Here is a 25865-nt window from a genome sequence, read left to right as displayed (position 1 = left end):
AGATAAGCAAACAAGTCAGAGCAAATGTTAATGATTATAATCATATGGATGAAAACAGTGTTATGAAAGGGCAGAGGCACAGCTCATGTGCACAGGACTATGATAATTGTTTATCATCCCTGTGATTATGTTTTTGAAACTTTTAATCTGGCAAAAGGTAATAAAAGTGTCTCCAAAGCATTCCAGTGCAAGGAAAAGAAGAAGCATCTAAACATCTAGCACAGTGGTTCTCAAAGTGGTGGGTCGCGACCCACCGTTGGAACCAAAATGTGTCACTTTCCCCTTAAGGAGAGTGACCCATAAATTGGTGTCCCGGCGGCACCGCAACAATCGCAGCACTTTGGGCACCCAGGTGTATTTCAGCATAGCTGGAGGGACTGTGCAGTCCCCTTTGAGGGTCCTGGAGGCTCGCAGCCCCCTTCCCAAGCCTCCCCTCCGCTGCAGTGGGCTCCAGCTTCCAGTCAGAGCCCACTTCCGGTTTGCGGTTGGAGCTCCAGAGTGCAGAGTTTCCGAAACCAGGAGTGGGCTCTGACTGCAAATCAGAGCCCACTGTGGAGGGTAGGCTTGTGGAGGGGGCTGCGAGCCTCCAGGACCCTCTGTGATTGCTGCGGTGCTGTCAGGATATCCCCCCCATCCCAGTCCCTGCCCCTGTCAAGACTAACCAGTGCTTCTCAGACTCCTGGAAAGTTTGAGAACCACAGATCTAGCACTTGTACTGTTACTGATATTTGGAGTAATTGGAAAAACGTTTTACAGACAATAGCAGTGTTCCTAATGTATCCCCTCCCCTGCCAAAGATGTATGTGCTGAGAACAGTCATGGTGAAATTTATTAAACATTTGAACATTCATTTAAACATTCACGTCATAAGATTTTCACTGCATGATGAAGATATTTTCTGCCTGTCTGTGCTCTGTCTCATTCAAAGAACTCTCTCTCTCTCTCTCTCTCTCTCTCTCTCTCTCTCTCTCTCTCTCTCTGTGTGTGTGTGTGAACTTCCCATTATTAATAGAATTTCCCACTAACAAAACTTTTAATGGAACAGTTTTAATAGAACTATAGAATAGTTCTAATTAATATGTTATATGTATATTGTGTAATTGATGAGGGCTTTCTGAAGAGAACTGGAAAGGAAGGGGAGTTACTTAATCCATTGTAGTCCATCTTTTCTCCTCTGCAGCTCCACCCCGCAACCATTTTAACCCCAGTATGTCTTATTTTCAGTGTTGAAGTCCAGCATGGGGAAAATATTTTTGAATCACCAGAGGGTGGAATAAGGCATTAGTAGCAGATTAGCAGATCAGGCAGATCTCCCCAATTTTCCCTTGCAAACATCCTTGACCTCTGAATCAATACTATGATGAGGGTTAGGGCTGCTCATATTTTGCTTATAATACAGTAGAACCTCTTTAAGTTGACCACCCAAGGGACTGGAGGAAATTGGTCAACATAGGGAGGTGGTCAACATACGGGGGAAAAAGGCATTTAAATATTATCATGTTTAACTCCCAGGACAACGAACGCAAGGCCAAGTTATTATTTAGATTGGATTTTAAAAAAGTTTTATTGCAAATATCAATGAGAATTGATCCTCTTGTGATGCTTACTATTTATTTCATCTATATCTATATCAAGAGACAAAGAATAAACAGCCCACAATCAGTATATTAAAAAAACCCCTGAAAATTCATAAGCTTAAAAAAAATTGTAAGTTAAAAAAAAATTCTTGGTTTCATAGCAGACAGGCAGAGCAATGCTATCCCTTGCTAGCCCATAGCATTTAGCATGTTCCATAGCCCCAACAGCTTAAAAAAACACAAAAACACTTTTTTACTTAGGCTGCCTGGCCTCCACTGGGTCTCCTCAGATTCACTAAATGCCAGAAGGTGTTTGATACGGTCCCTCACTAAAAGCTGTTGAGAAAACTCCACAGTCAGGGAATAAAAGGACAGGTCCTCTCATGGATTGGGAACTGGTTGAGGACCAGGAAACAGAGAGTGGGTGTCAATGGGCAACTGACAAAAAAAGTGGAGAGGTGGAAAGTGGAGTGCCTCAAGGATCTGTCCTGGGACTGGTGCTTTTCAACATCTTCATAAAATGACCTAGAAACAGGGATAAGCAGGGAAGTGGACAAGTTTGTAGATGACACTAAACTCTTCTGAGTGGTGAAGACCAGAAGGGATTGTGAAGAGCTCCAGAAGGATCTCTCCAAACCAGGAGAATAGGCAGCAAAATAGTTGTGTTTCCATATAAGTGTAAAGTAATGCACTGGTGATGGGAACCAAAGTGAAAGGATAGTGGCTTCACTATGCACAAGCAACCTCGTGTCCCTCACAACTTGGTACATGTCCTGGTACAATTGGCAGCCAGCGCAGGTCTGTGGCTATGTGCAGTGCGCCCACCTATAAAAACCCTTTTGCACACACGCTAGTGGGCGTAGGGGAGGGATTGTCGCATGGCTTCTTGCTTTTCCAAGATGGGACAAACCAGACAAAACACAGGCCCACAGTATTCAGTGGGCAACTTACAGAGGGTAAATTAATACTTTGTGCAATGGTCGAAGTGGTCAAGATACAACTTATGGAGGTGGTCAATATAGAGAGGTTGGTCTCCCATAGTGTATATGCAGTGTCTGTTCATACTGTGAAAATTAGTTCAACTTAAGGAGGTGGTCAATATAGAGAGGTGGTCAACTTTGGAGGTTCTACTGTATATACGTAGTTCTACCTTAACTAAAGGCCTAAACCTACTTGGACCAGGCAGCACCGGAAAGTGTGTTCCACTGGTGCTGACTGCCTTAAAGCAGTCGGTGCCAGCTCTAAAAGGTGCTTCAGCAATGGGCATGGGGTGCATGTTCAAGACCAGAGGTGTTCCTAGAGGCAACGGCACCCAAGGTGGAAACTTTCTCCAGGAGAAAGTGGTGGAAGCGGAAGTGGCTTCATGATCTGGCATCCCCCCCCCCCCCGTTCTTCTGCTTCGGAGGCTCTCGTGTCTTGTTTCTGAAACAGGAGGAGGAAGTAGCCACTGAAACAGGAAGAGGAGAAGGCAGCAGTGTTTTGTGATCTGGCTGTCACCCGCATTTCTTTTCCTTTGGAGGCTCTCGTTGAGCCTCCAAAGGAGGAGGAAGGGGGCGGCAGCCAGATTGCAAAGCCCCCAAAACACAAGGAGGAGGTGCTGGTTGGTAATGCTATAACAGTGCTGCTGTTTCTCCTACTGCTGCCATCTTAGATAGGTCTCAGCAGCACCTCATTCTGGCTGGGTACCCAGGGCAGACTGCCCCATCGCCCCCTGCTTGCTACACCACTGTCCGGGACACCGTTTAACATTTTGAAATGGTGAACCACTGAAACACCTTTCCAAAGGCTAGGAAAGGGTCAAAATAAATGTAAAGGACTTTACACAAAATGAGTGTTAAACACATGGAGCATTGTGGTTTGTGTTTTGAGTGTTATGCTTTGTTCATTAATTTTTTTCCAAAAGTACTTTTGTACTAGAACGACAGAGATGTGCCCATGCTTATCAAGAAAATCATTCACTTCCCCACCCAGATTTCCATACAAATAACTAATGACATGTTCTGTGAATGCATTTGCCTTTTCAGAAACATGCTTCAGACTGATCAGGAAGAACAGGAAGCATATTAAACTAACCTTGAGTCAGTGTACAATTCGACCAATTAGCTCTAATCACTGGCTCTTTTCCATTGCCTAAATTATAGATATCTTGTAAGTCTTCATATTAGTTAAGCCGCCATTTAAGATTAATAAAACTAGGCTCAGAAATGGCAGCCTCTCCATCAATCAAACTAGATAGATTTTATTCACTGTTTATTTTGAGTGGTATTTTGAGTACTGCTTATAGAAAATTATACTTTAAAATTACATTACTGAAGTCACTTAAAGTTTCCTGACATCCGTAAGAAATAACTGATGGAAACCTATGTGATAATGAAAGGATGAGACTTGAAGGAACCCAGGTAGAAGTTGTATGCAAAGACACGTATTCTGTGAATTTAAATTGTAAGCGTATTTTTTGTTATAAAAGAATTTGGAAAATGTGAACAATACGGTTTATTTTTTAACCACAAGCCTGATCAAAGATCACTTTTTAATTTATTGGCATCAGTATCAGAATGCAGCATTCTTGTTATAGTTTAACAAGACACTTTTGCATGAAGTTCAATTATTTAAATGCTTTTGGCTACTTCAGGTAGTGTCATGTGTTTTGGTTTGCTTGAACCAATATCTGGGCCCAAGGCTGGCCCATCCATGAAACCAACTGAAGCGGCTGTCTCAGATGGCAGGTTGGCGGGGGGCACCCACCTCTGGCTACCTGGTCACCACTTCCACCAATCCTCTTCCTCCCAATCCCTGGATTAGAAAAGGGAGAGGGGGACAAAACAGAAATGGAGAAGAGGGAGAGCAGTGGGCTACCCTGTTGGAGGACCAGAGATTGAATGTTAACTGGCGTGTGTATCTATTCTGTTAGGGTCTTGTGCTTTGGGAAAAACTTGTCAAGTTTTGTACTGCCAATTTAAGTGACAAAAAGTACAAACAATGCATTACTTCTGTCGTTCCCAGTGGATGCCATTTGTTATTCATTACCCAACGCCTACAGTTTGCTGACCAAAATAGTCATTTTAAATAGTACCTCAGAAGTCAGAGCAAAGAATTTCTATTGGCATATACACTGAGTAAGAATGCCGAGAATTCCACTGCTGTCACTCGTGGCTCTAAGTAAACCTGGTTCTCTGCCAACTTACTCATGGGGTAAGTAAGGGTGGGATCTAGCCTAGGGGCAACTGGGACAATTGACCTAGAGGGAGATTTGCTTGAGTCTTTAATATGTATGGGAGGTGCAAAAGCTGTTTGATTTATGGAGCTTTCAGAAGCCTGTCTGGCAATTAAATTACTCTGCTTTCTGTGTGACTTTATTGCCACATTTCTTGAATTTTAGTCTTCAGAAAAAATTAGTTGAAAGTATAATATCCTGCTGTGACCTGTCAGCACTGTTTACAGAGAGGGGTCCTTGAAGAAGGCTTTTGCTCCATCGTGGAACACATGGATTTGTACAGGTATGTGTACAGCTCAATCCCTGGTATCTCCAGTTAAACAACTCCCATGTAGACTGACAAAGGAAGGTCCTCTGCTTGAGAAAGCCATCCTTAGTCAATACTCATAATAAGCAATACTCATGGCTGACTCTAGACTGTGGGACAATAAGCCTAATGCGCCCCCCCCCCAAAAAAATTGGTTATGTGCCTCCTACTACTTCTCCCTATCCCTCTTTCTTTTCCAATACAGGCAGCAGGAGAAGAAAGAGGACCAGTGGTGGCAAGTGGACAGGCTGAGGTGGGTGGCCCCTGTTAATCTGCTGCCTGGGGGCCCAATCCTATCCAACTTTCTAGCGCCAGTACAGCTGCAATGCCGCCCTAAGGTAAGGGAACAAATGTTCCCATACCTTGAAGAGGCCTCTGTGACGGCCTCCCCACCACAGGATGTAGTGCACACACCATTGGCATGGCTAGATCAGCACTGGAAAACTGGTTAGGATTGGGCCCTGAGGCAGCTGCCACAGTTGGTCTCCTGGATGGACTGGCCCTGACAAATCTGAGCTAGATGAAGCAATGGCCTGACTTAGTATCTTCTTGTTCATACTTTGACATAACAGTGTCCAAACTGAAAAGACACCTGCATTGCCTCCATTAAAGAAGACACAGGAAAACCATAACGTCAGGTAATGATCCAATCTGAAACTCATTTATTTTTCTTGAGTTTTATTCCATGTCTTAATTTCAATAGTTTATTTTTCTTACTATTTACATACAGTTATTTATGCACTTATACAAATTGCTGTTGCTGCTAAAAACCCATAATTCCCATGCCCCCACCTACCTCTCTGCTGCCTGGTGGTCTGTGTGACCTCCGAGCAGTGGAGCTCCTGTGCTCGCCTGGCACTAACCCAGCCAGCCAGTGCTGGGCGTTCCACTGGTGCTAGGGCCCGCAAATGCACCTTACAGCACATTTGTGACAGTGCATGTCAGTGGTGAGCCGGCATGCTCTGTATAGGATTGGGCCCCTAGAAGTTTCTGGGAAATCCCTACAGAAGAGTATGGTGATTAAGAAAAAAGCTGTTTTAAAAAGTGGGAAAGGAGAGTAGGAAGTTAATCTAGACACTTCTCAGTTGACTATTGTGGGTGTGGGTCTTTCAAATCTATACATTCATCCCAATAGACAGGGATAACATCATTTAAAAAAATATATACATTACATTGTCTCGGTATAGAGCCTTTCTGCACACTTTCCTGATTGTCATTCTAAGCTCTTCGTAACTTTGTCCAGTGCAGTTGAAACAGCACATCCTGTGGAATTAAAGCTGGGCAGGTTATAAGGACCACAATCTATGTATGGTGATTAACAGCCCAATCCTATCTGGGCTTTGCGCTACTGGAATTCATGCTCCAGCAGCACAAAGTTCTTTGTGGTGGTGTGAAAATTGGGACACCATTGCAAATGGTTAGAGGTGTAGCGCATGTGCCAGGAGCTCTCAGAGGCTGTGCCAGTATCGGTTGGCAGTGGGGGCTGGGAAGGGGAGGTTGGGGGTGTTTTGGGGCAGGCAGGAGGGCAGCAGCAGACAGTGGGCTGGAGGGGGTGGATCTTGGTGGCAAAGGCACATGCTGTATCCTATCCATTTTTCCAACTGCCTGACCCTCTTCCTGTTCTCAGTCATATGCTAGCTGGTGTGGAGACCCACTGGTGACCAGAAAGCTTACTCAGAGGAGGGTAAAAGAAGTTTACTTATGGTGCCCCCCCACCATAGTATGTAGCACACGCTCTGTAGCTGAATGCTCTAGCGTGGCAGGGGATATGATTGGGCTATTAGGCTGCAGTCCTTACACACTTACCTAGGGAGTAATCTAGGAAGTAACAGCCCAATCCTGAGTTTCCTAGGGCTGCAGTGGCGCTGAAATGGCTACCACTGTGTCCAGCTGGGCTGGGAAGCAGCACCTTTACCCCTTGTCTGTAAAATACCCTTGTCTGTAACTCTATAGAGCCTTCACTAGTCAGTATAGTCCACAGTGAAGTGGATGGACCAATAGTGTGAATCAGTAGAAAGCAGATTTATATGTTCATATAACTGGATGATGTCATAAAAGTGAAAATGTAATATTCCATTGGAGAGCAGGTCCTACTACACATAAACACAGCTAAGCAAGTGTGTGTGTTTATCGTATACTGTGGCATGCATGTGGTTTTTCAACATGCAAGTAATATCCAAGCAGAAAAATCATCTGCATGAAGGAAGCCTGATGTCATTTCAAAATGCCAAGCTCCATCACTTCACCCTATCTTCACCCTAAACATTCCACTAGATTTCTCAGGCTAAATTTATCCCTTTTGAAACCCTGATGACAACTCTCTGTTCAGCTCATCTATCTCCAGATGTTTTGTGATCTCATCTCTTCTGAATGTTTTTAAGGATTTTGACTACCATCAAGATTACAATCCTTTATCAGTATAAGCTATTAAATTTCTATATAATTCCTACTTTTTCTTCTTTCAATCATTGTAATTTTCTTCTTTTCTGGTGCCTTCCTCCTTAGAAACATAAAATTGTCTGTTTAGGTCTGTATCCTATCTCTACATATTACCTGCAATCAAACGGTTAAAATAGGTAAAGGAATTTCACTGTGGACAATTATGGAACAAACAGCCCAAAGGAACATTCCTGCTAATCCCTTAATGTAGAGGCTGCTTTGTACCTTGAGTTATGAGATTCGACATCCATTAATAAATGGATATTTGATTGTGATGTTCTCAGTGCCTGTATAGATTACTTATTATTACATTATTCTTTGGGTCTTATGCAGCAAAACTGTCAATACACAAAAACTAACCTACTTAATTGCAACAAGAATTGAAAACACCTGTTGATGCTTTTGTTAACCTGTTACTGTCCTGAAACCAAGAATAAAGATTTCACTGGCAATCAAGCTGGAACATTCACAGTTGGAAAGGATAAATTTTCCTGAATTTATTGTGCCCAGTTTGTACATTTTTCATTTATGCCTTCTCAGAAAATGACCATTTTTTTGCATGCATAGATCTGACAGATGCAGGCTGATACTGTATGTAGCTCATACACGTGTGTACATGCACGTACATACTCCATTTTACAAAGTCCCTCCAACTCCTTGTGTGGAAACAAACCTGTTTTTCATTATAAACCCAGGGGAGAAGAAAGTAGCTATTTCCTGATGGAATCTTGTTGGTATTTATAACAATCTCTATAGTAATATGGTTCACAATGTCTGAATGAAATGACAAAAGAAAAATAGCCCAAGCAGCGATGGGGGTTGACAAAAGCACAGAGCAAAAAGGAAGAGTTCCTTCAAGAGAATTGAAATATGACTTCAGAATGTACGAGGCTCACAAAAAAATAAGGGCGAACTTCAACTCAGATTGATTGCTGTTGTTAAGATTCACAGAACTAGGGTGGGGGTGCAGTATTTTCAATCTGTTTTGTTAATGTTGTAGACTGAATGCTGAAGAGGTCATCTACTACAGTCTCAGCTGCCATTTTACTGCTGCTGCACACATGGGGGGGGTGGTTGCTTGAATGAGTCTTCAGTCAGCCTTATACTTTTCCCCTGGGTTGGGACTGCCCATAGTGCAGAATAAATGTCTGACAAAGGGGTGCCCACTCTGACAGAAGCTATTCCTGGATGTTTTGTTTTTCAGCATGATTTTGGAGATCTTTGGAGGCCCTGTTCCGATCTCCACGGTTGGTTTCAGTAGTCACCCGGAGTTTGATGCGGTATCCCAGAGACTCCAGGTCAGTCCTGTCCAGTTGGCACCCCCTATTCTGATGGCAGGCAATGGAATAATTTGCTTCCCAGAATAGCTTCTGAATTTCCCTTGCTGAGAAAGTGACGTGGAAGTTTTGTGTGTTTTGTAATAGGATGATCAAAGGTGAGAAGTGGGATAAAAAGCGGTCAGGGGGCACATTCTGTTATGGTCCCTTCTTGATGTCTGGGTTTGTGCTAAGTGCTGTTTTTTGTTACCTGTGCTGTAAGTTTGGGGGGGGGGTTTCGTTGTTCATTCTCACGTTTTTATGTGCTGCTGTTTAATATTATTGTGTGTATTGCTTTTACACACCTACCTTTATATTTATATAAAGCTCTCAAGGTAGCTAATAACATTAAAATCACAAATAACATTAAAATTTACACACACACACACACACACACACACACACACAGCAATCTGAGCTGTAGATGATAATGAGTGGAGTCAAACTGCCAGGGCTTCAGCAGCACCTTCTGGGTTCTTTTCCAGGCCAGGGTTGCCATCAGCTACATGTTCAGGAGGGAGCTGCAGGTTTAAACTAGTAGAAGTCTGTCCTCACCAACTGTTCTTTTCCTAAGACTGTCATAGTATCAACAGGGGACGCTTCCCTTCAAATGACTGCGCCAAGTGCTCAGCTTTAAATGGCCATCGAAACAGCTACTATTCTCTGAGAACCCTCACACTACTGGAAGGACTATTCAAAGTCTCGACTGGAAGCCCATTGAAATGGCCGGGAACTGTATATTGATTTCAGCAGGCTTTGATGTGCACTTCTAATCATGCGACACTGTTTCTAAACACTGAGATTTAGAGCAGTAAAAACTCTTGAAGCTGCTGAAGGGTTTTTGTTGTTGTTGTTGTTTTGACCCAGTGGCTCCTCTGATGCTTTAGTAACTCGCAAACCACAATTCACAGCACTTTCCAAGAAAACCGACAGCGCTTCACCCAAACTGCCTGCTGGCAACACAGTTGGAATTAGGTCTCTTTGACGGATCTTAAGCTTTGGAGGAAAAAGGAATGTCCCGTTGGTATAATAATATCAGGCCAGGCAGAGTGCCCTGCTTGTGTAATCCAGTTTGAGCACAAATAGCACATTATGGCTTTAGCATTATTTCCATGTGAAAGTGTCTACGTTTGGCCAAGAAAGTTATCCTGATTGACACATTTATAAATGGGTCACTTGGAATGTGCATTATAGATTCAAAGAGCTGCGCAATCCACCTGGTGTTTAGGAAGGGAGGTCCTGGGAATCTGCCCACTGAAAGGGCCCTCTCCACCTCCATCACCCTTGCCTCCATAGAAACAGAGGCAGCTGGCTTTAGGGGATCCCACTATACTTCAGGAGGGCTTTTGGAGAATACAATCCAGTCTTGTAATATTAATTGCATCTATTTTAAGGTGGCTGTTGATTGTTTTTGTTAGGTTGCAATTTTAATTTTTTGGTAGATGAAATGATATTATACAAATAAGAAATACAAAAATGACTCCTGCTCAGTCGGGCCTAATGTCTGCCTCAGCGGTTTTCAACTGGTGTGCTGCGAGGCTGCCTCAGGTGTGCCGCGGGATCAGAGGAGGCAGGCAACAGCTGCGCACCCACGTGCGGGAGAAGCGGCTGCTTTGAGCCTCCCACGGCAGGCAGCACAAGCAAGGGAGCAGCCAGGGAAGGGGCTGGTTGGGTTGCTTTGCATCCCACCCAGCAGCTGAAGAGTCCTGGAGCCTGCTCCTGCTACTGAGCAGGACTCAGGCTGCAACCTGATCCTCACTTTCCTGGGAGTAAGCCCCGTTGGCTGTTATGGGACTTACTTCTGAGTAGACATGCCTAGGGTTGGGCACGAAGGTGGTTGTTGCCTGCCTGCGTGCTGATTGCAACCAAAGAAGTCAAGAGGTGGGAGCCGCAGAGTGAGTGAGAAGAGGGAGCCAGAAGCAGGCATGCAGGTACATAGCGAGTCTGCTGAGGCCCCCAATCTAAGTGCTGGCTGGCTGAAAAGGGTCCCTGAAAGTCCCTTTTCCTTGCCAGTTTGCCTGCAACCCCCCAAAGCGACCCTCCCTGCACTTTGGGGCTCTTAGAGGAAGGGCGCTGGGCCACAATCCTATCCACACTTACCTGGGAGTAAGCCCATTGACTATAATGGGGCTTACTTCTGAGCAGGCATGCCTAGGATTGGGCTTTTGGTTGCACTCTTTTTTCTCAAATACACAAGCAGGCAATTGGCACTTCTCTCTCCTCTTCTCCCTCCCCCCCCAAATCAATTTAATGTAAGTAAAAAACTGGTAGTGTGCCTTGACAATTTTAGTGCCTTGTCAGTGTGCTGTGAGCTGAAAAAGGTTGAAAATGGCTGTTCTACCTAGTTCAGCATCCTTCTTCCTATGGCCAACCTGATGCCTGGCAATTGCCCTCTCCTGTTGCGGCCCTGCAGCTACTGGTAGCTAGTGAAACAGTGACAAATGGGACCAGCAACAAATGTTACTGTGAATCCTTGAGTCAGAGTTCCAATCTGGCCCCCAGTTCTCTTTTGTCTTTCTCTTTCCAAATCTGCTCCAACTTTTCTCTTCCTCCAATCTGGCTCTTTCCTCTCTTTTTTTTCCACATTTTTATACCGCCCTTTCTCCAAAGAGCTCAGGGTGGTGTACACAGCTGCTCCCCTCCTTTTGTCCTCACAACAACCCTGTGAGGTAGGTGAGGCTGAGAGAAAGTGACTGGCCCAACATCACCCAGGAAGCTTCATGGCCGAGGGGAAATTTGAACCTGCATCTTCCAGGTCTAAGTCCACCTCCCAAACCACTACACCACCCTGGCTCTATTCACAGCCTGACCCCCATCCTCCACCAACACACATGCACCCACAACCAATTTTTCATTATTTCCTTCTTACCTGGCTTATCTGTTTTCTTCTGGCTTTTCTCCTCCAATGCCTATTACTGGGTAGTGGTGTGGGTGTGCCCATTGGTTGGCCATTTAGAGCCAAATCCTGAACTGGGTCAGTGCCGGCACTGAACTCCACCACTGGGTGTAGCAAATGTACTATAAGGCATGTCCGCAACACCCTTTGTGGAGTAGTGCTGGCCCAGCACAAGTCAGTACTGAGCCCAGCGCTTGCCGGACACCGCTCGGAGCTAGATAAGAGCTCCAGGTGGTGGTGAGGGCCTTGGGGGGGAGGGGGAGGTGTTCTGGGGCTCTGCCAGATCCTGAACTCCAGGTCAGGCTGGAAGGCCTGACACAGAGTTTCTCAAGTGTGCACCAGCAAACAAGAATCCCCATTGCAGGGCTTGGGGTTTTCCTCCTAGGAGACCTCTGGTTGCCTCAGCAGTGGAGTGCTGATGCTTGGAGAAAGTGTTTTCATTTGGGGAATAAGACTAAGATGAGGCAAGGCAGGTTGAGGTGAGGAGTAGACAGAGTGTCATGTCAGGGGCCACTGGAATTTCTTTTAAGTTTCAGTAGTTTCTGTGTTCCTGCTTTCAGAATTTCTGACTTTATGGCTGAAGTTCTGCTGACCATCTCACTGGGCTATGTGTGCAGTCCCCCCTCCACAAGCCCATGCATGTATAATCCTCTTTTCCCTAGTTATTTGAAGATTTACCCCTCTGGAATGTTTTAAGTGTTCAAGATATCTTCTTCGGTGAACCTTGCATTTGCCTCCATGAGCAGAAATCTCTAGCTTCCTTGTGGGTAGTCCAATTCTGAGTACAAAATGATCAGCTCACTGCATGGAGGTTTACCATTTGCGGGAATGATGAAGATTCCATATTGTTTCATGGCAATGGGCACTGAGGGCACAAGCCTAACCAGGTCTACTCAGAAGTAAGTCCTATTTTGTTTACTGGAGCTTACTCTCAGGAAAATGTGGTTAGGATTGCAGCCTGAAAGACCTAACCTCCATTAATGTATCCCTTTTTAGAGAGCTATATTTGTTGGCATCCTTTGGTCTCGGAAGACTATGGTGTCACGCTCTGAATGGTGGTTCTGGAACAGAGTGTCCTCTCCAGTGCGCGAAGCCTGGGTAAAGTAGGTATGGAGGATAGGCTGTTACCCATGCAGCAAATCCCCCCACTCCACGTCGCTGAAATGGTCCAATGGAAAGGCAGAGGCCAATATGGTTGGTTCCAGCAGCGTCGCAGGGGTTGCCAGTACGTGACTGTGTTCAGCCATGAACTGCCTCAGGGACTCCGGCTCCGGATTTTGCCTTGAGGTTGACTCCTGAAGCCTTTTCCACAACTGGATGTAGCCACAAGGCAGTGGAGGTTTGGGATCAGAGTTTTCCTTCTCTCAGATGAGCTGCCTTCCCAGGCTAATGAGTCCCATCTACCCGGTGGCTGTTTAGTCGCCTCTTACGACAAGTACAGCCAAACTGAGGGCCTATTCTTATCCCCAGCCCCCAGGGGTCAAAGAGAGAATAGTGGCCATTACCACATCCTGTGACATCAAATTCCTTTAGTACTTATGCATTCTATGAAGAATTTAGTTTTGTCCATCCTAATTCTACTGCCAGTCAATTTCATTGGATGACCCTGAGAATTCTACTGTTACAGGAAAGGGAGAAACTTTTTTTTTCCCCTATCCACCCTCTCTCTACTACACATAATTTTGCAAACCCCTATCATGTTCTTCCCTTGGCAAGCTTTTTTGTAAATTAAAAAGCTCCAAGTGCCTTCATGCAGTTCTTTATTCAAAAATTAAATAAGTAAGCAAGTAATAAAAGTTGTAATATGCTGACGGGTTTGATTTATAGAAACATAACTTCATGAGCTGAACTTTGATAATTGTATATATAATTTACTATCAATAAATACCAGGCTTATCATCTTCATAGGCAAGAACATTAGCTGTTTCTGCCTATCTATATCTGGCATTAGCTGTAAGCTGTATACTGAGACTACTAGATCTGACAAGTATTATGTAAACAGAATTAAACTCTGCTTGCAAAAACTTGAGTTTCACTTTGCAGTCTTTTGCAAATAAATCTAATGGCTTTTCTAATTCACAGCTGGTAGGAAGCCAAGCAGTTAACACACGATAAGTCCATAAATGCTATGAATGGTGGTGTTTTTTTCTTTTAAAAATGCATTCTCGAAGCTGTGTTCATTTTGACAGGTAAAGTTTTCCATGAACATTTTTCTCCAGTTTTGATCTGCAAGTTTCATGCCCTGAAGCGGTGCCCTGAGTTGAAATGAACCTCAAGTGAAACAAGCCCAACCATCAATTTGGCCCAGGCTTGTTTTGAGTTGGATTCAGGTTTTCTGGAAGGGTTCCGAACCTCAAAGAATCTCAAGGTTCATTTTGCCAACAGAAACCAGCAAATTTCACAGGTTCAGAGACATCACAAGGTTTTTGTTTTTTTCCTCCCACCTTACCTATTACTGAGTTCCATGAAACTTACTTCCAAAGTCTTCTGCCACTCTCTTCTCCAAGATAACCAGTAAGTAGTGCATAAGATTGAATAATTGCTTCATTCTGAGATGCAATTCATCCCATTCATATCGGTAGGCACATCTAACCTGTTCAATAGGGCACCCCTGATCTAGGACGATACTGTAGAAGTAACTGCTCTGAAGGTACGAGCATGCTCTGCTCGTACATGATGGAGCAGCCTTCCTGCAGTTAAATAGGACCAGGTAAGATCAGTGCCTGAATGGGAGAACCTGCGAAGGAACCCTATGTATGTTGTATGTTTATTCTTTTCTGGAAGTGGAACTCAGTGGCATTCTTTCCCTGAGACCTATTTCTCACTATGACGGGGTATTTAGCTGCCATCAATGATCTGCAGTCATTAAGCTGAAACACAAATAACCAGTTATGATGTTGTCAGGAATTGGAAAATAGCTAAGCTTGTTACGTTTGGGGCTGAGAAAGATCTTTGAAGGATCCAACTGATACCAGACCAGATGTCTGAACAACAGACCCCAGGCAAAGGCAGAGGGAATGCAACATCAACAGAAGGGAATTGGGAATATTATTAATTATAGTCAGAAAATAATCTAAGTCAGGGGTGTCAAACTCATTTCATATTGAGGGCCAAAGTTCGCATTCATGGCCCCTGCTGAGGGCCAGAAGTGACATCATCAAGCAGAAAGTGACATCATCAAGCAGTTGGTGGCCAAAAATCAGCATTTTGTTCTCACAGAAATTCAATAGCTGCAAATAGCAGAAGAGAAAATGTGCAAATCTTGTTCATAAATACAAAATATGAGAGATTCCAATTATCACACTTGGAGAGCCAAATTATAATGGGGGCTGGATAAATTGCTTTTGGGGGCTACATCTGGCCTGCGGGCCTTATGTTTGACTCCCCTGATTTAAGTAGTAAGGGATTAAAAACAGAATAGCAGTCTCCTATACGAGAAGGCAAGGTAGCAGGTTATGAGAGCGACAATGAAAAAAGATAAATTTTTGGACAAGGAGCAGACTTTCTTATACCAGCTATAAAGGAACCAATACAACACTAGTTGACTGATCCACAGATCATGGATTGGTATCTTATGGTTGATAATTATGACCCTGGAGTGAATGGGTGACAATTGGATTCAAATTCTGGTTCAGAGTGGTCTTCTGCAGTTTAACCTACCTTCAGGAATGTTGTCAGGTTCAAACCCTACACATCTTGGAGAAAGAGTAGGATACAAATTAAATACAGGCACAGGCTCAGTTTGTGTTTTTGAAGTTGCACCGGTTTTCTTCTGCCCACCCATTGTCCTTTTAATATATGGCTTCTATTTTAATATGTGGCTTGTATTTCAGTTGTTCTTTATTGCTTTGTGTTTCAAAAGATTCTGTCTAGGTCTAAGGTGAACTGGTAAACTGGAGTTGCTTTGTGGACAATAAATCCGAGAAATTGGAGGAACTCCATTTCATGGCAAAACAACACACCAAGTAAAGTGCTCTGGACTGCAGCCCAATGCAATTATGCTGTGATAATTATTCAGACATGCAGCATGTGAGCACACTAATGTTAATGGACATGGTTAAGCAGGATTCATTTCAGGTTAGCCAGAAGGTTAGCCTCCATTTCAGGTTAGCCTCCCTTTCAATAGCAGCACAGCTGGGCAGCCCCTGTGTGGCGATGCAGTGGCGACAGTGTGGGCTATGCTCTGTCCCGCAGAAGGTTATTGGCTGCTGGAGGTCTCCTCAGGGTAAGGGGACATTTGATTTAGGTTGGATTGGGCTGTAAGTCTCTATAGGAATACTATATTTAAAAAAATTAAAACATCTTAATATATTGGCATGTCTGCAGAAAAGGTTTTAGTTTAGTTAGCTTTTTTATGGCCTACTCCTAACCCCTAGTTAGGCTGGAGCAAGTTCCACGTGCCGCCCCAGCAATGTTGCAAACATGCTGTAAGGCATGTCTGCGATGACTCAGGAGCTGGCGGGCTGGCGCACAGATGTGCACCAGCCTCCACAGTGCCGGTGGAAGGGTAAGTTTGTGCCAGCCTGGAGAGGATGACATGGGAGTTGGGGAAGGCGAGGAGAGGGAAGGTAAGCAGGCAGGCTGGTGGGCAGACTAGGCCTGGTAGGAGGTGGTACCAGGATCTGGCACTTAGGCCAGATTCTAACCCCCCTCCTGAGCAGCCCAGTCTTACACTGGCCTGCTCAGATCTGTGCCATCTATTTCAGTGGTGCAGATCCGAGTAGCCCCATTGAGGCAGCTGCTGCACGACACTGAGTAAGAGGAAGTGATTCACTTTACTGAGTTGCACCAGAACCAGCCCCAACCCTGTGCTGGATACAGCGCAGGTCAACTGGCCTGACTGTTCTAGTGCAGGTTAGGACTGGGCTAACCATCAGTTATAGCATCTCCTTACCAGAGGGTGCCACAGTGCATTATAAAAATAGCAAAAAGTCTTGTAGTATCTTCAACATTAACCAATTCATTTCAGTTTAAGTGTCTCTAGTTTACAAAGCCACTTCATCAGATGAATGAACCCACTGGGAATTCCACTTTGTGCATAGGATGAAGTGAACTGAAATATTTCAGCATAAACATAAAACTTATACATTTTTAAAACTTTAAAACTAATAAATTGGTCCATCTAAAGATGCTACCCAGACTCTTTGTTGTGTTTCTGGCAACTGAAGAACACTGTGAACTCTCCAAGAGTTGTTAAACAACAGAGACTTGTGGTACCTAAAAGACTTCACAAATTTATTATCACATAAGCTTCCATGGACTATGGTCCATTTCATCAGACCATAAAAATGGAAGACTTCAAAACAAAAGCTCATGCTACATTTGTTAGCCATTAAGATGCCACAAGTTTCTGCAGCAACAGACACATGGCTACCCCTCTGGTCATAGGAGAGTATATTAGGCTGATGCAAACTATTTTCTGCCACCTGGTGGTCAAACACACACTGACAAAAAGAATCACAGATGGCTGTGCTGGTCCATTAAAGGAAAAATCCACAAGTAAGGTGGTGCTTTATTTAGGACTAACCAAAGTAACAACATTTAAAACATCAAGGTTTTGAACCCTACATGGGAGATATTCAGTTCCTATTATATTCAGGACCCTGTTCTGGAATATTCAGGAATATTCAGGACCCTGTTACAGTTCCAACAGGGTGCTGTTTGTAACACCAAAAGATAGACTTTGGATAGAGGTGGTGTTCAGAGGGGGGCGGTTGGGTTTATCTGGGGTTTCTTTCTGAATACTTGGAAAGTCACAAACTATCCTTCACAGCCTTTTGCTTACCATTTGCCTCAGGAGGGGTTATGCAGAACACAAAAACTCACTAGTTGTTACGTTTGGTTATCCTTAAATTAAGCATAACCCTACATTGGATTATAGACATGTATTTACAGCACAATCCTATACTTGTCTACTCAGATGTAACACAGACTGTGTTCAGTGGAAGATATGTATAGGATTCCGCCTCAGGGCGCAATCCTAACCCCTTATGTCAGTGCTTTCCAGCACTGACATAGCGGTGTCAATGGGACGTGTGCTGCACCCTGCAGTTGGGTGTCACTCACGGAAGCCTCCTCAAAGTAAGGGAATGTTTGTTCCCTTACCTCAGAGCTGCATTGCCCTTATGTCAAAGCACTGATGTAAGGGGTTAGGATTGCACCCTTCATCTATTTATGCCTTCCATCCATTTATGTGAGTGTGCCTATATATGAGGTCAGAATACCTTGTCTTTCTCAATCACTATGGTAAGATGGGTGAATTTAATTAAAAGTGGCTATCTTGGATCCCAGCAGCAAGCCCCCCAAATGTTATCTTTTTATTTATTCTGACAGCTTAAAGAGGAAGGTCACCAAAGTTTCTATATTTTCTATGTTTTTTTCAAATTATGTTTTTAACTTGTTTTAACCTTGTTTTGTAAGCCGCCCTGAGTCCCTTTGGGGAGACAGGAGGGGTAAAAATAAAGTATAATAATAATAATAATAATAATAATAATAATAATAATAATAATAATAATAATAAGCTGTCCTGCTGAAGCAGGCCTTTGGAACTACAACAGAAGGCATCTATCTCCAGACCAGATCAGACGGAAAGCTCTTCAACCTCTCCAGACTGAGAGCAAAGTCCAAAGTCCAGCTGAAATGTCTGCGTGACTTCCTCTTTGCCGACGATGCAGCTATCACTACCCACTCTGCCAAAGATCTCCAGCAGCTCATGGATCGTTTTAGCAAGGCCTGCCAAGATTTTGGACTGACAATCAGCCTGAAGAAAACACAGGTCATGGTTCAGGATGTGGACTCATCTCCCTGCATTACAATCTCTGCGCATGAACTGGAGGTTGTCCATGACTTTGTGTACCTTGGCTCAACGATCTCCGACACTCTTTCTCTCGATACCGAGCTAAACAAACGCATCGGTAAAGCAGCTACCACGTTTTCCAGACTCACAAAGAGAGTCTGGTCCAACAAGAAGCTGACGGAACATACCAAGATCCAGGTCTACAGAGCTTGCGTCCTGAGTACACTTCTGTACTGCAGCGAGTCATGGACTCTTCACTCACAACAGGAGAGGAAACTGAATGCTTTCCACATGCGCTGCCTCCGACGTATTCTCGGCATCACCTGGCAGGACAAAGTTCCAAACAACACAGTCCTGGAACGTGCTGGAATCCCTAGCATGTATGCACTACTGAAACAGAGACACCTGCGTTGGCTCGGTCATGTCGTGAGAATGAATGATGGCCGGATCCCAAAGGATCTCCTCTATGGAGAACTCGTGCAAGGAAAGCGCCCTACAGGTAGACCACAGCTGCGATACAAGGACATCTGCAAGAGGGATCTGAAGGCCTTAGGAGTGGACCTCAACAAGTGGGAAACCCTGGCCTCTGAGCGGCCCGCTTGGAGGCAGGCTGTGCAACATGGCCTTTCCCAGTTTGAAGAGACACTTGGCCAACAGTCTGAGGCAAAGAGGCAAAGAAGGAAGGCCCATAGCCAGGGAGACAGGCCAGGGACAGACTGCACTTGCTCCCAGTGTGGAAGGGATTGTCACTCCCGAATCGGCCTTTTCAGCCACACTAGACGCTGTTCCAGAACCACCTTTCAGAGCGCGATACCATAGTCTTTCGAGACTGAAGGTTGCCAACTACTACTACTACTACTACTACTAATAATAATAATAATAATAATAATGTTTGTTGATTTGAAGTGATTTCTGTATAATGTAATATATTAGACAAGCACTTACAAAAGGGGTTAGGATTGCGCCCTTAGTTGCCTCAGGGCACAATCCTGAAATGACGATGGGCCAGCACAAGTCTCTTGTGTCGGCCCAACAATGTTGTAAAAGCGCCATAAGATACTTTTGCCCGACCAGAAGAGCAAGCCCCACTGGTCTGGTGGAAGGTCAGCCTGCGCCAGCTGAGCCAGGCCGGTGGAGGTTCTGGGGGAGTGTGCGATTTCTTCTAGATATCTGCCCAATCCCCTTTTAAAGGCATCTAGGCCAGATGCCATCACTGCATCCTGTGGCAAGGAGTTCCATGGACTAATTATTTTCTTTTGTCTGCCCTAACTCTCCGGACGCTCAGTGTTAGTGGCTGTCCTCTGGTTCTGGTGTTGTGTGAGAGGGAGAAGAACATCCCTCTGTCCATTCACTGAACAGCTTTGTGTCTCAATCACGCCCCCTCAGGCGCCTCTTTTCGAGACTTGGGGGCCCTGAATGAGATGCAGGGTGGCTGCCCTCCAGCCTCCCAGTGTGTGCCAGGCGGTGTCAACACACCTGACACCACAGCCTCTTCCTGCTCTGCCTCTTCGCTTCTCCTCACAGCCCAGGCAGGTCTACTCAGAAGCCAGTCCCACGAGAGTCAGTGGGGTTTACTCCAGGGTAAGCGTGGACAGGACGGCAGCCTCAGTCAGGCGCGCGATCTCCTCAGAGGTAGCCGCAGCCTCTCCCTAGTCCCAAGCCCGACCCGCACTTCAACGGGACAACCCGTCAGGTTGTCATGGAGTCTCCCTGGCAACCGTTAGGGAGCCCCAGGAAGCGCCGAGGGGCGTGGCCGCAACGACTCTCTTTCCCGCTCAGCCTCCAACCACGCCCCCCGCCGGCACTTCCGGTCCAACGTTGCTCTCCACACCAGCGCCAAATACAAAAATCAACGGCGCCTTCACCATAGAGATGCGACTGCGTCCTAGAGCGTTGCTGTCCGTATCGCATCCCGGCCGCCTTCCCGTCTCTATGCCTCCTGAAGTTCTCCAATCACAGAGCCGCTTTAGCCCCGGGCCAGAGATGAAAGGTCAGGCGTCGTGACGTCACTTCCTTCGCTTTGGAGCTCGGACAGGCACACGTGTGGCCTGCGAGTAATTTTTGGACGTCGTCGCAGCCGCCCCGCTTGGTCGGTTGCCATGGTGAGTGGGGGGGAGGGGAGGCCTTGGGGGGAGGGGTTGCCAAGCCCGCCTCTGACCCTCTCCGTCCCTGCAGAGCCTGCCCCTGAACCCCAAGCCCTTCCTGAACGGCCTGACGGGGAAGCCGGTGATGGTGAAGCTCAAGTGGGGCATGGAGTACAAGGGCTACCTCGTCTCCGTCGACGGCTACATGAACATGCAGGTGAGCGGCTGGGGCAGGTCTGCTCACAAGTAAGTCTCACTCTAGCCAGTGGGACTTACTCCCAGGTAAGTGTGGAGCTGTTGGCAGCCTGAGGCCCCACTCCTAGGCAGGTCTACTCAGAAGCAAGTCCCACTTTAGCCAATGGGGCTTTCTCCCAGGTAAGTGTTGGTGGGATGGCAGCCTGAGAGCCCCCTCCTAGGCAGGTCAACTCAGAAGGACTCAGAAGGAAGTTAGAGTCAGGATTGCACCCTGAGGCCTTCCAGGTCCTTTGAGGGGAATTTGATCAGGGAGGACAAAGTTTATTTGGGGAGGGGTGAGACAGAGCGGGGAGGGAGTTGATGGGGTGCGCAGAGTGAGGGGGCAGGGAGGGTGGAGCTCAGGGTGGGGGGAGGGGAAGTCTTGGAGCCCTGGTCTACCTGCTTGTGTTGTGTCAGCCAATAGATACGGTAACAAGAACAACCAAACACACTCCTAAGTCTCTCTAAAACCTTTTAAGTATAGAAAATCACTGTGGAAAACCAGCACCATCATATTTAGGTTCACACCAGAATAGAAAGTGTCCTGCATGGACCAAAATATACTTCTGTGCCCCTGAGCTCCTATACACTTCTTCATGGCAAGCAAATGCACACGCCAAAAAGCTACTGTAGCAGGTTAGTTTCCTCCCAGGTTTGATGCTGTGTTAAGGAATGTCATGTACCCAACCCAGTGTATCTGTGGCCCAGCACTTATGGCTTGCCAGAGCCGCCTTGCACCCAGCACCCCACGTGGGCAACCCAGGTCTACCAGGCTTCCCAATGTAGAGCCCAGGTCTACCTGCCCATGCAGCATTGGCAGCTGGATGCAGTAATACAGAAAACCAAACACGCTCCTAGGTCTATCTAATTCTCTCTAAATCTATTAAGTATAGAGAATCATTGCAAAAATTTAGCATCATCATATTTAGGCTCACACTAGAATGATAGGTGCCCTGTATGAACCACACCATCCTTACGTAGCAGCTGTAGTCCTGTAATTATGTCCCTGAGCTCCTATACACTCCATGGTTAGTGGATCCTTAAACCAAAGAATTAAAAGGTAGCAGAACAGTTTCTTCCCAGATTTCAGTGTTAAGTAGTGTCATGTATGCATTCCTCAGCCCAGTGCACATGGCTTACAGCAGTCACTGTAGTAATGGCTACAACATCCCATGTGGGCAGCTAGTCTGGGTTAAACTGGAAAATGTAAGATTCCAGGAAATTTCTGGCTCCCTCCTCCTTTGACTCTGGAAGGCAGGAAGGTGAACAGTGCAACCCCTGTTTGGGGGTGGGAGTAGATTCTTACTAGGACTTTTCTGAATGGGCATGCAAAGGATTGGAGCCTCTTATTTTCCTGAGAGTAAGCCATGCTGGAGTCAGAGTCTTCTTGGTAAGCATGCATAGTATTGGGCTTCCTAGAGGACAAAGGAAAGACCACATTCTCTGTGGAGAACTAAACTGGAGTTTGATAAGGGGAATGCCTAAGGCCATCTGCATTCTGTACACAAGGGAATAAGTTTTGTCTCATCCGTAAGAGGTGCTGCTTGCTTGGGAAAAATTGTTGCTTACTCTGGATAAGCAGTTGAGTGTTTATTTGTTTATTAATCATTGTTATAGTGCTATGTTTGGTACTAAGCAGGATAATAGCTATCAGTCAATCAGCTAGTTCATGTAAAAGACAAGAGATTGTCTTTGCACAGCAGTTATACATGGCCAAAAAGAGTTGTACAGTTTTGCTTATAGCTGAAAGGCATATCTAATTCTTGCGAATATTTTGATAACTTCTGTGGTATATATTTTCTTATTTTAAAAAATATGTAATGTTTGAGTTTTTGTGAAATCTTGTGCAAGAATTCTGTTCTAGGAACTCATGAATCCCCTTTGTCTCCCTTGTGTTAATTTTTTCTAAAGCTTGCAAATACAGAAGAATATATTGATGGTGCATTATCTGGGCATCTTGGTGAAGTTCTGATAAGGTAACTATGGCATTAGTTTGAAATAGATTTAACTGTACTGAAATGCACTGGTGATCTGAAAACTTTGCTCTACTAAAAATTACTCTAAATAGTGTAGCCATTTTGAGTGTGTAAATAGCTGTTTTATGGTTTCTTTTCTGTAGAGTCAAATGAGTAGTTTAGAATTTGTGTACCTTGAGCCCTATTTATCCCCACGCTCCCCACACCTCAGAAGACCTCCCAGACGTGACCAAAAGTAACTTCCAATTTGCAATGGCAACATCTGGTTGCTTCCAGGAGGTCCTCTTGAGGCCCTCCAGCTGCAAATTTCATTATCCACAGAATTCAGTATTTATAGGGCGTCCTAGAACAGATCCCCCATGGATACAGAGGGCCCACTGTGTTAGTGCATCTGATGTAATTTGAAAGAATTTCAAATTCTTTGCATTAAAATAAAGTGTATGTGACGAACAGAGGTAATTTCCTATTTATTGCTAACTTAAAAATAGAACACTACTAATCAAACAATTTCTCATTAAATGACACAGTACATAAGCTAGGTTTGTTTAATGTTTAAAATGGAAGTGAATCAGCAAAAATAAGTAGCTTCTGATTTGATTTGCAGGTGCAATAATGTCCTTTATATAAGGGGTGTTGAAGAAGAAGAAGAAGATGGAGAAATGCGAGAATAACTTGAAAACAAAGATTTTTTTTAATCTGTTAAGAGATGTTAAGTTGTAGCATTTTTTTATACAATATATGTAAGGTTTTGTGCTCTAAGTCAGTGAGCCTATGTATTGTATGTTTAGCCATGAAAATTGAAGGAAAATAAAGATGCAATTTCTGACAGTTCTTAAAACAGATAACTATTGATTTCTAGACTAAACTACTGTGTTTTAAAAAAAGCAAACTGGATCACATTTTTCCTGTCACAGTTTACCTAATATAACTGTTGAACTGAGCTAAAAGTAACTATTGATTTCTAGACTAAACAACTGTGTTTTTAAAAAAGCAAACTGGATCACATTTTTCCTGTCACAGTTTACCTAATATAACTGTTGAACTGAGCTAAAAGTAACTATTACAACACCTACAGTTAATTCTAAAAGGAAAGTCATTCATAACAGCAGAAGTTCAACTGAAGTAGTAATCATCTTCACTTCTTGTGGTGTGATCTATAGCATTCTTCTGTCCTTGTTTAGTCTCAGGTGGCTGTGAGCGATACACCAGTTTTCTTCCCACCTAAAATGAAGAAAGTAAAATAAACATACCTTTTCAACCTTACAAAAAATTCTTTCACCAAAGCTGTTCTGCAAAGCTGTAGTAACTATGGATGACTACTTTCAGAAACTACTGAAAACATGCATGGCACTGCCCTTTTTAAAAACAAAATTGTGAGTGATGCTAAGCATGTTTATCTTGTGGGCAGCCCAATCCTAACTAGTGCTGGTGGTACGCTGGCATTGGATTATGCTCTGAGTTCAGTGGAACTTTACCCCCTAGTAAATGTCCTTAGGGTTGCAAATATGGCTAAGCAGCAGATTGTAGGTATGGGGTCTTATTGGGACCATCTTGAAAGCATAACTTTTAGAGAAGGAAAATAACTGGGGAGCAAGGAGTGTATTAAATGATTAGTTTTCTGTTATAGAAGTTGCTCCAAGTCTGGTTCTACTTTAGGCCAATAAAAGTTAACTTTTTTGCATGCTCAAACTGGTTCAGTTCCACTTCATGTGAGAACTGAAATATCATTCACATTATGATGATCTTTCTAATGGGACCAGAAGTTGATAACTATGTTTAGTCTACAAAAACAACCTTCCTTGGAACCTGAAGATGGGGTAACTATATCAGCATAACCATTTTACTTGAATGCACTGTTCCCACAAAGCTCAGCAAAGCAGAAGTTCAGTGATGCCAAATGTCTGGAGGCAGCATCACTACACAGTTGTGATGCTGTGCAGCTATAGAAGGGGTCTGCATGCTATTGTGGGCGCTTGCAGCATGGGTTTCATGGGTTCTTCCTTAGCACCCTTTCAGCAGTGCCACTTCTGCCAAGACTCTGGGAGGGAGAGATGGAAGAAGGCCTCAGAAGGCAAGAAATAGTGAGGGGGAAGAGGAAGACCAAGAAGGGTGCGAAAGGGAGAAGTTTCAGAGGCACTGGGAAAGCCCAATTATGTGGTGCTGCTTCTGCCAAAGTGTTACTTTGCAGAGAACCTCTTGGCTGCTGAGCTGCAAAGCGATGCCTTGGCAGAAGTGCCGCTGCTAAAAGGGCAGCCTGTGTGATAATTGGGCCCTTTCATATCTTGAAAGTATGATTTGTGTACTTGTCATTTACAGCAAATTGGTTCCTAAGTGAGAAAAATGTGTTTCTGGTCATCACCTGTTTGTTTCTGGCCCTCAGTGGGTGCTGTTTCTGGCCCTCAGTGGGTGCTTTGAATGCTATTTGGCCTGCTGTATAGCTCCCTTCTGAAGACTTGGCAGAACTGCTGCTGCTGAAAGGCAGCTGTGGGAGAGCCCACTTATACCGGGGTGGGGGGTGGAAAAGAGCTTCTGGGAGCTGCATCCAGCCCACAGACGTGGGTTCTTGTGAACTGTATGTTGGGGTGCTTTAACTTGGGAATCTCAGCCTGTTCTTGTCTGAGATTGATTAAAGAACATAAGATACTGGAATTGCCAAGAATTATACCACTGTGAATGATCTTTTTAAAAATGCAATTGATATTAATGATGCCCAGTATGGCTGAAATTCATAAAACCATACACGCTTATTCTAACATGCAGGCCACGCTATGTGTGTTTTATTGCTTTTTCCAAATAAATTATGTAAGCTCAAATGGACAGGATAACATAATCAGAAACAGGTTGCAGTGCATTCAGCAAGTTTTGCTGCTAGAAAAGATGCCATCCTTATGCAGCATGTAAAATTAGTATGCAAATTTGCTAAATTGGATCTCAATTGAGTTTTAGGTACTGAAAATTTTTTAAGAAACTTTCTAGGTTCAGGTTTGTTTGGGAAAAACCACCTGAGCCATATGGTGTTCAGGGGA

At 44.5% G+C, this 25865-nt stretch overlaps 2 protein-coding genes across 2 annotated transcripts in view; one reads left to right on the top strand and one right to left on the bottom strand.

Annotated features, from left to right (window-relative positions):
- The first annotated feature begins 20540 nt into the window (after positions 1-20540).
- SNRPF (small nuclear ribonucleoprotein polypeptide F) lies at positions 20541-23677 on the top strand. The gene is made up of 4 exons (XM_066633818.1): positions 20541-20647; positions 20721-20846; positions 22775-22839; positions 23444-23677. Exons 1-4 carry the CDS (start codon positions 20645-20647, stop codon positions 23508-23510), a joined length of 261 nt encoding a protein of 86 aa, XP_066489915.1. The 5' UTR covers positions 20541-20644; the 3' UTR covers positions 23511-23677.
- Positions 23678-23913: 236 nt separating this feature from the next.
- The window catches only part of CCDC38 (coiled-coil domain containing 38), a 30496-nt gene continuing 28544 nt past the window's right edge, over positions 23914-25865 (bottom strand). The window contains 1 exon segment of the mRNA XM_066633820.1: positions 23914-24060. Within this exon segment, the coding sequence (XP_066489917.1) occupies positions 23953-24060 (108 nt within the window). The 3' untranslated portion in view covers positions 23914-23952.

The sequence above is a fragment of the Tiliqua scincoides genome, chromosome 7 (assembly GCF_035046505.1).
Source record: "Tiliqua scincoides isolate rTilSci1 chromosome 7, rTilSci1.hap2, whole genome shotgun sequence".
NCBI classification, from domain to species: Eukaryota; Metazoa; Chordata; class Lepidosauria; order Squamata; family Scincidae; genus Tiliqua; species Tiliqua scincoides.
Note: the sequence above shows the minus strand (reverse complement) of the source record. Positions and strands in the feature narration are given on the sequence as shown.

What these genes read in the sequence shown, in the direction of transcription:
- SNRPF (XM_066633818.1), top strand. An exon ending in ACGGCTACATGAACATGCAG is followed by an intron (nt 20,847 to 22,774) that starts GTGAGCGGCTGG and finishes TTTTTTCTAAAG; the next exon opens with CTTGCAAATACAGAAGAATA. An exon ending in CTTGGTGAAGTTCTGATAAG is followed by an intron (nt 22,840 to 23,443) that starts GTAACTATGGCA and finishes TTTGATTTGCAG; the next exon opens with GTGCAATAATGTCCTTTATA.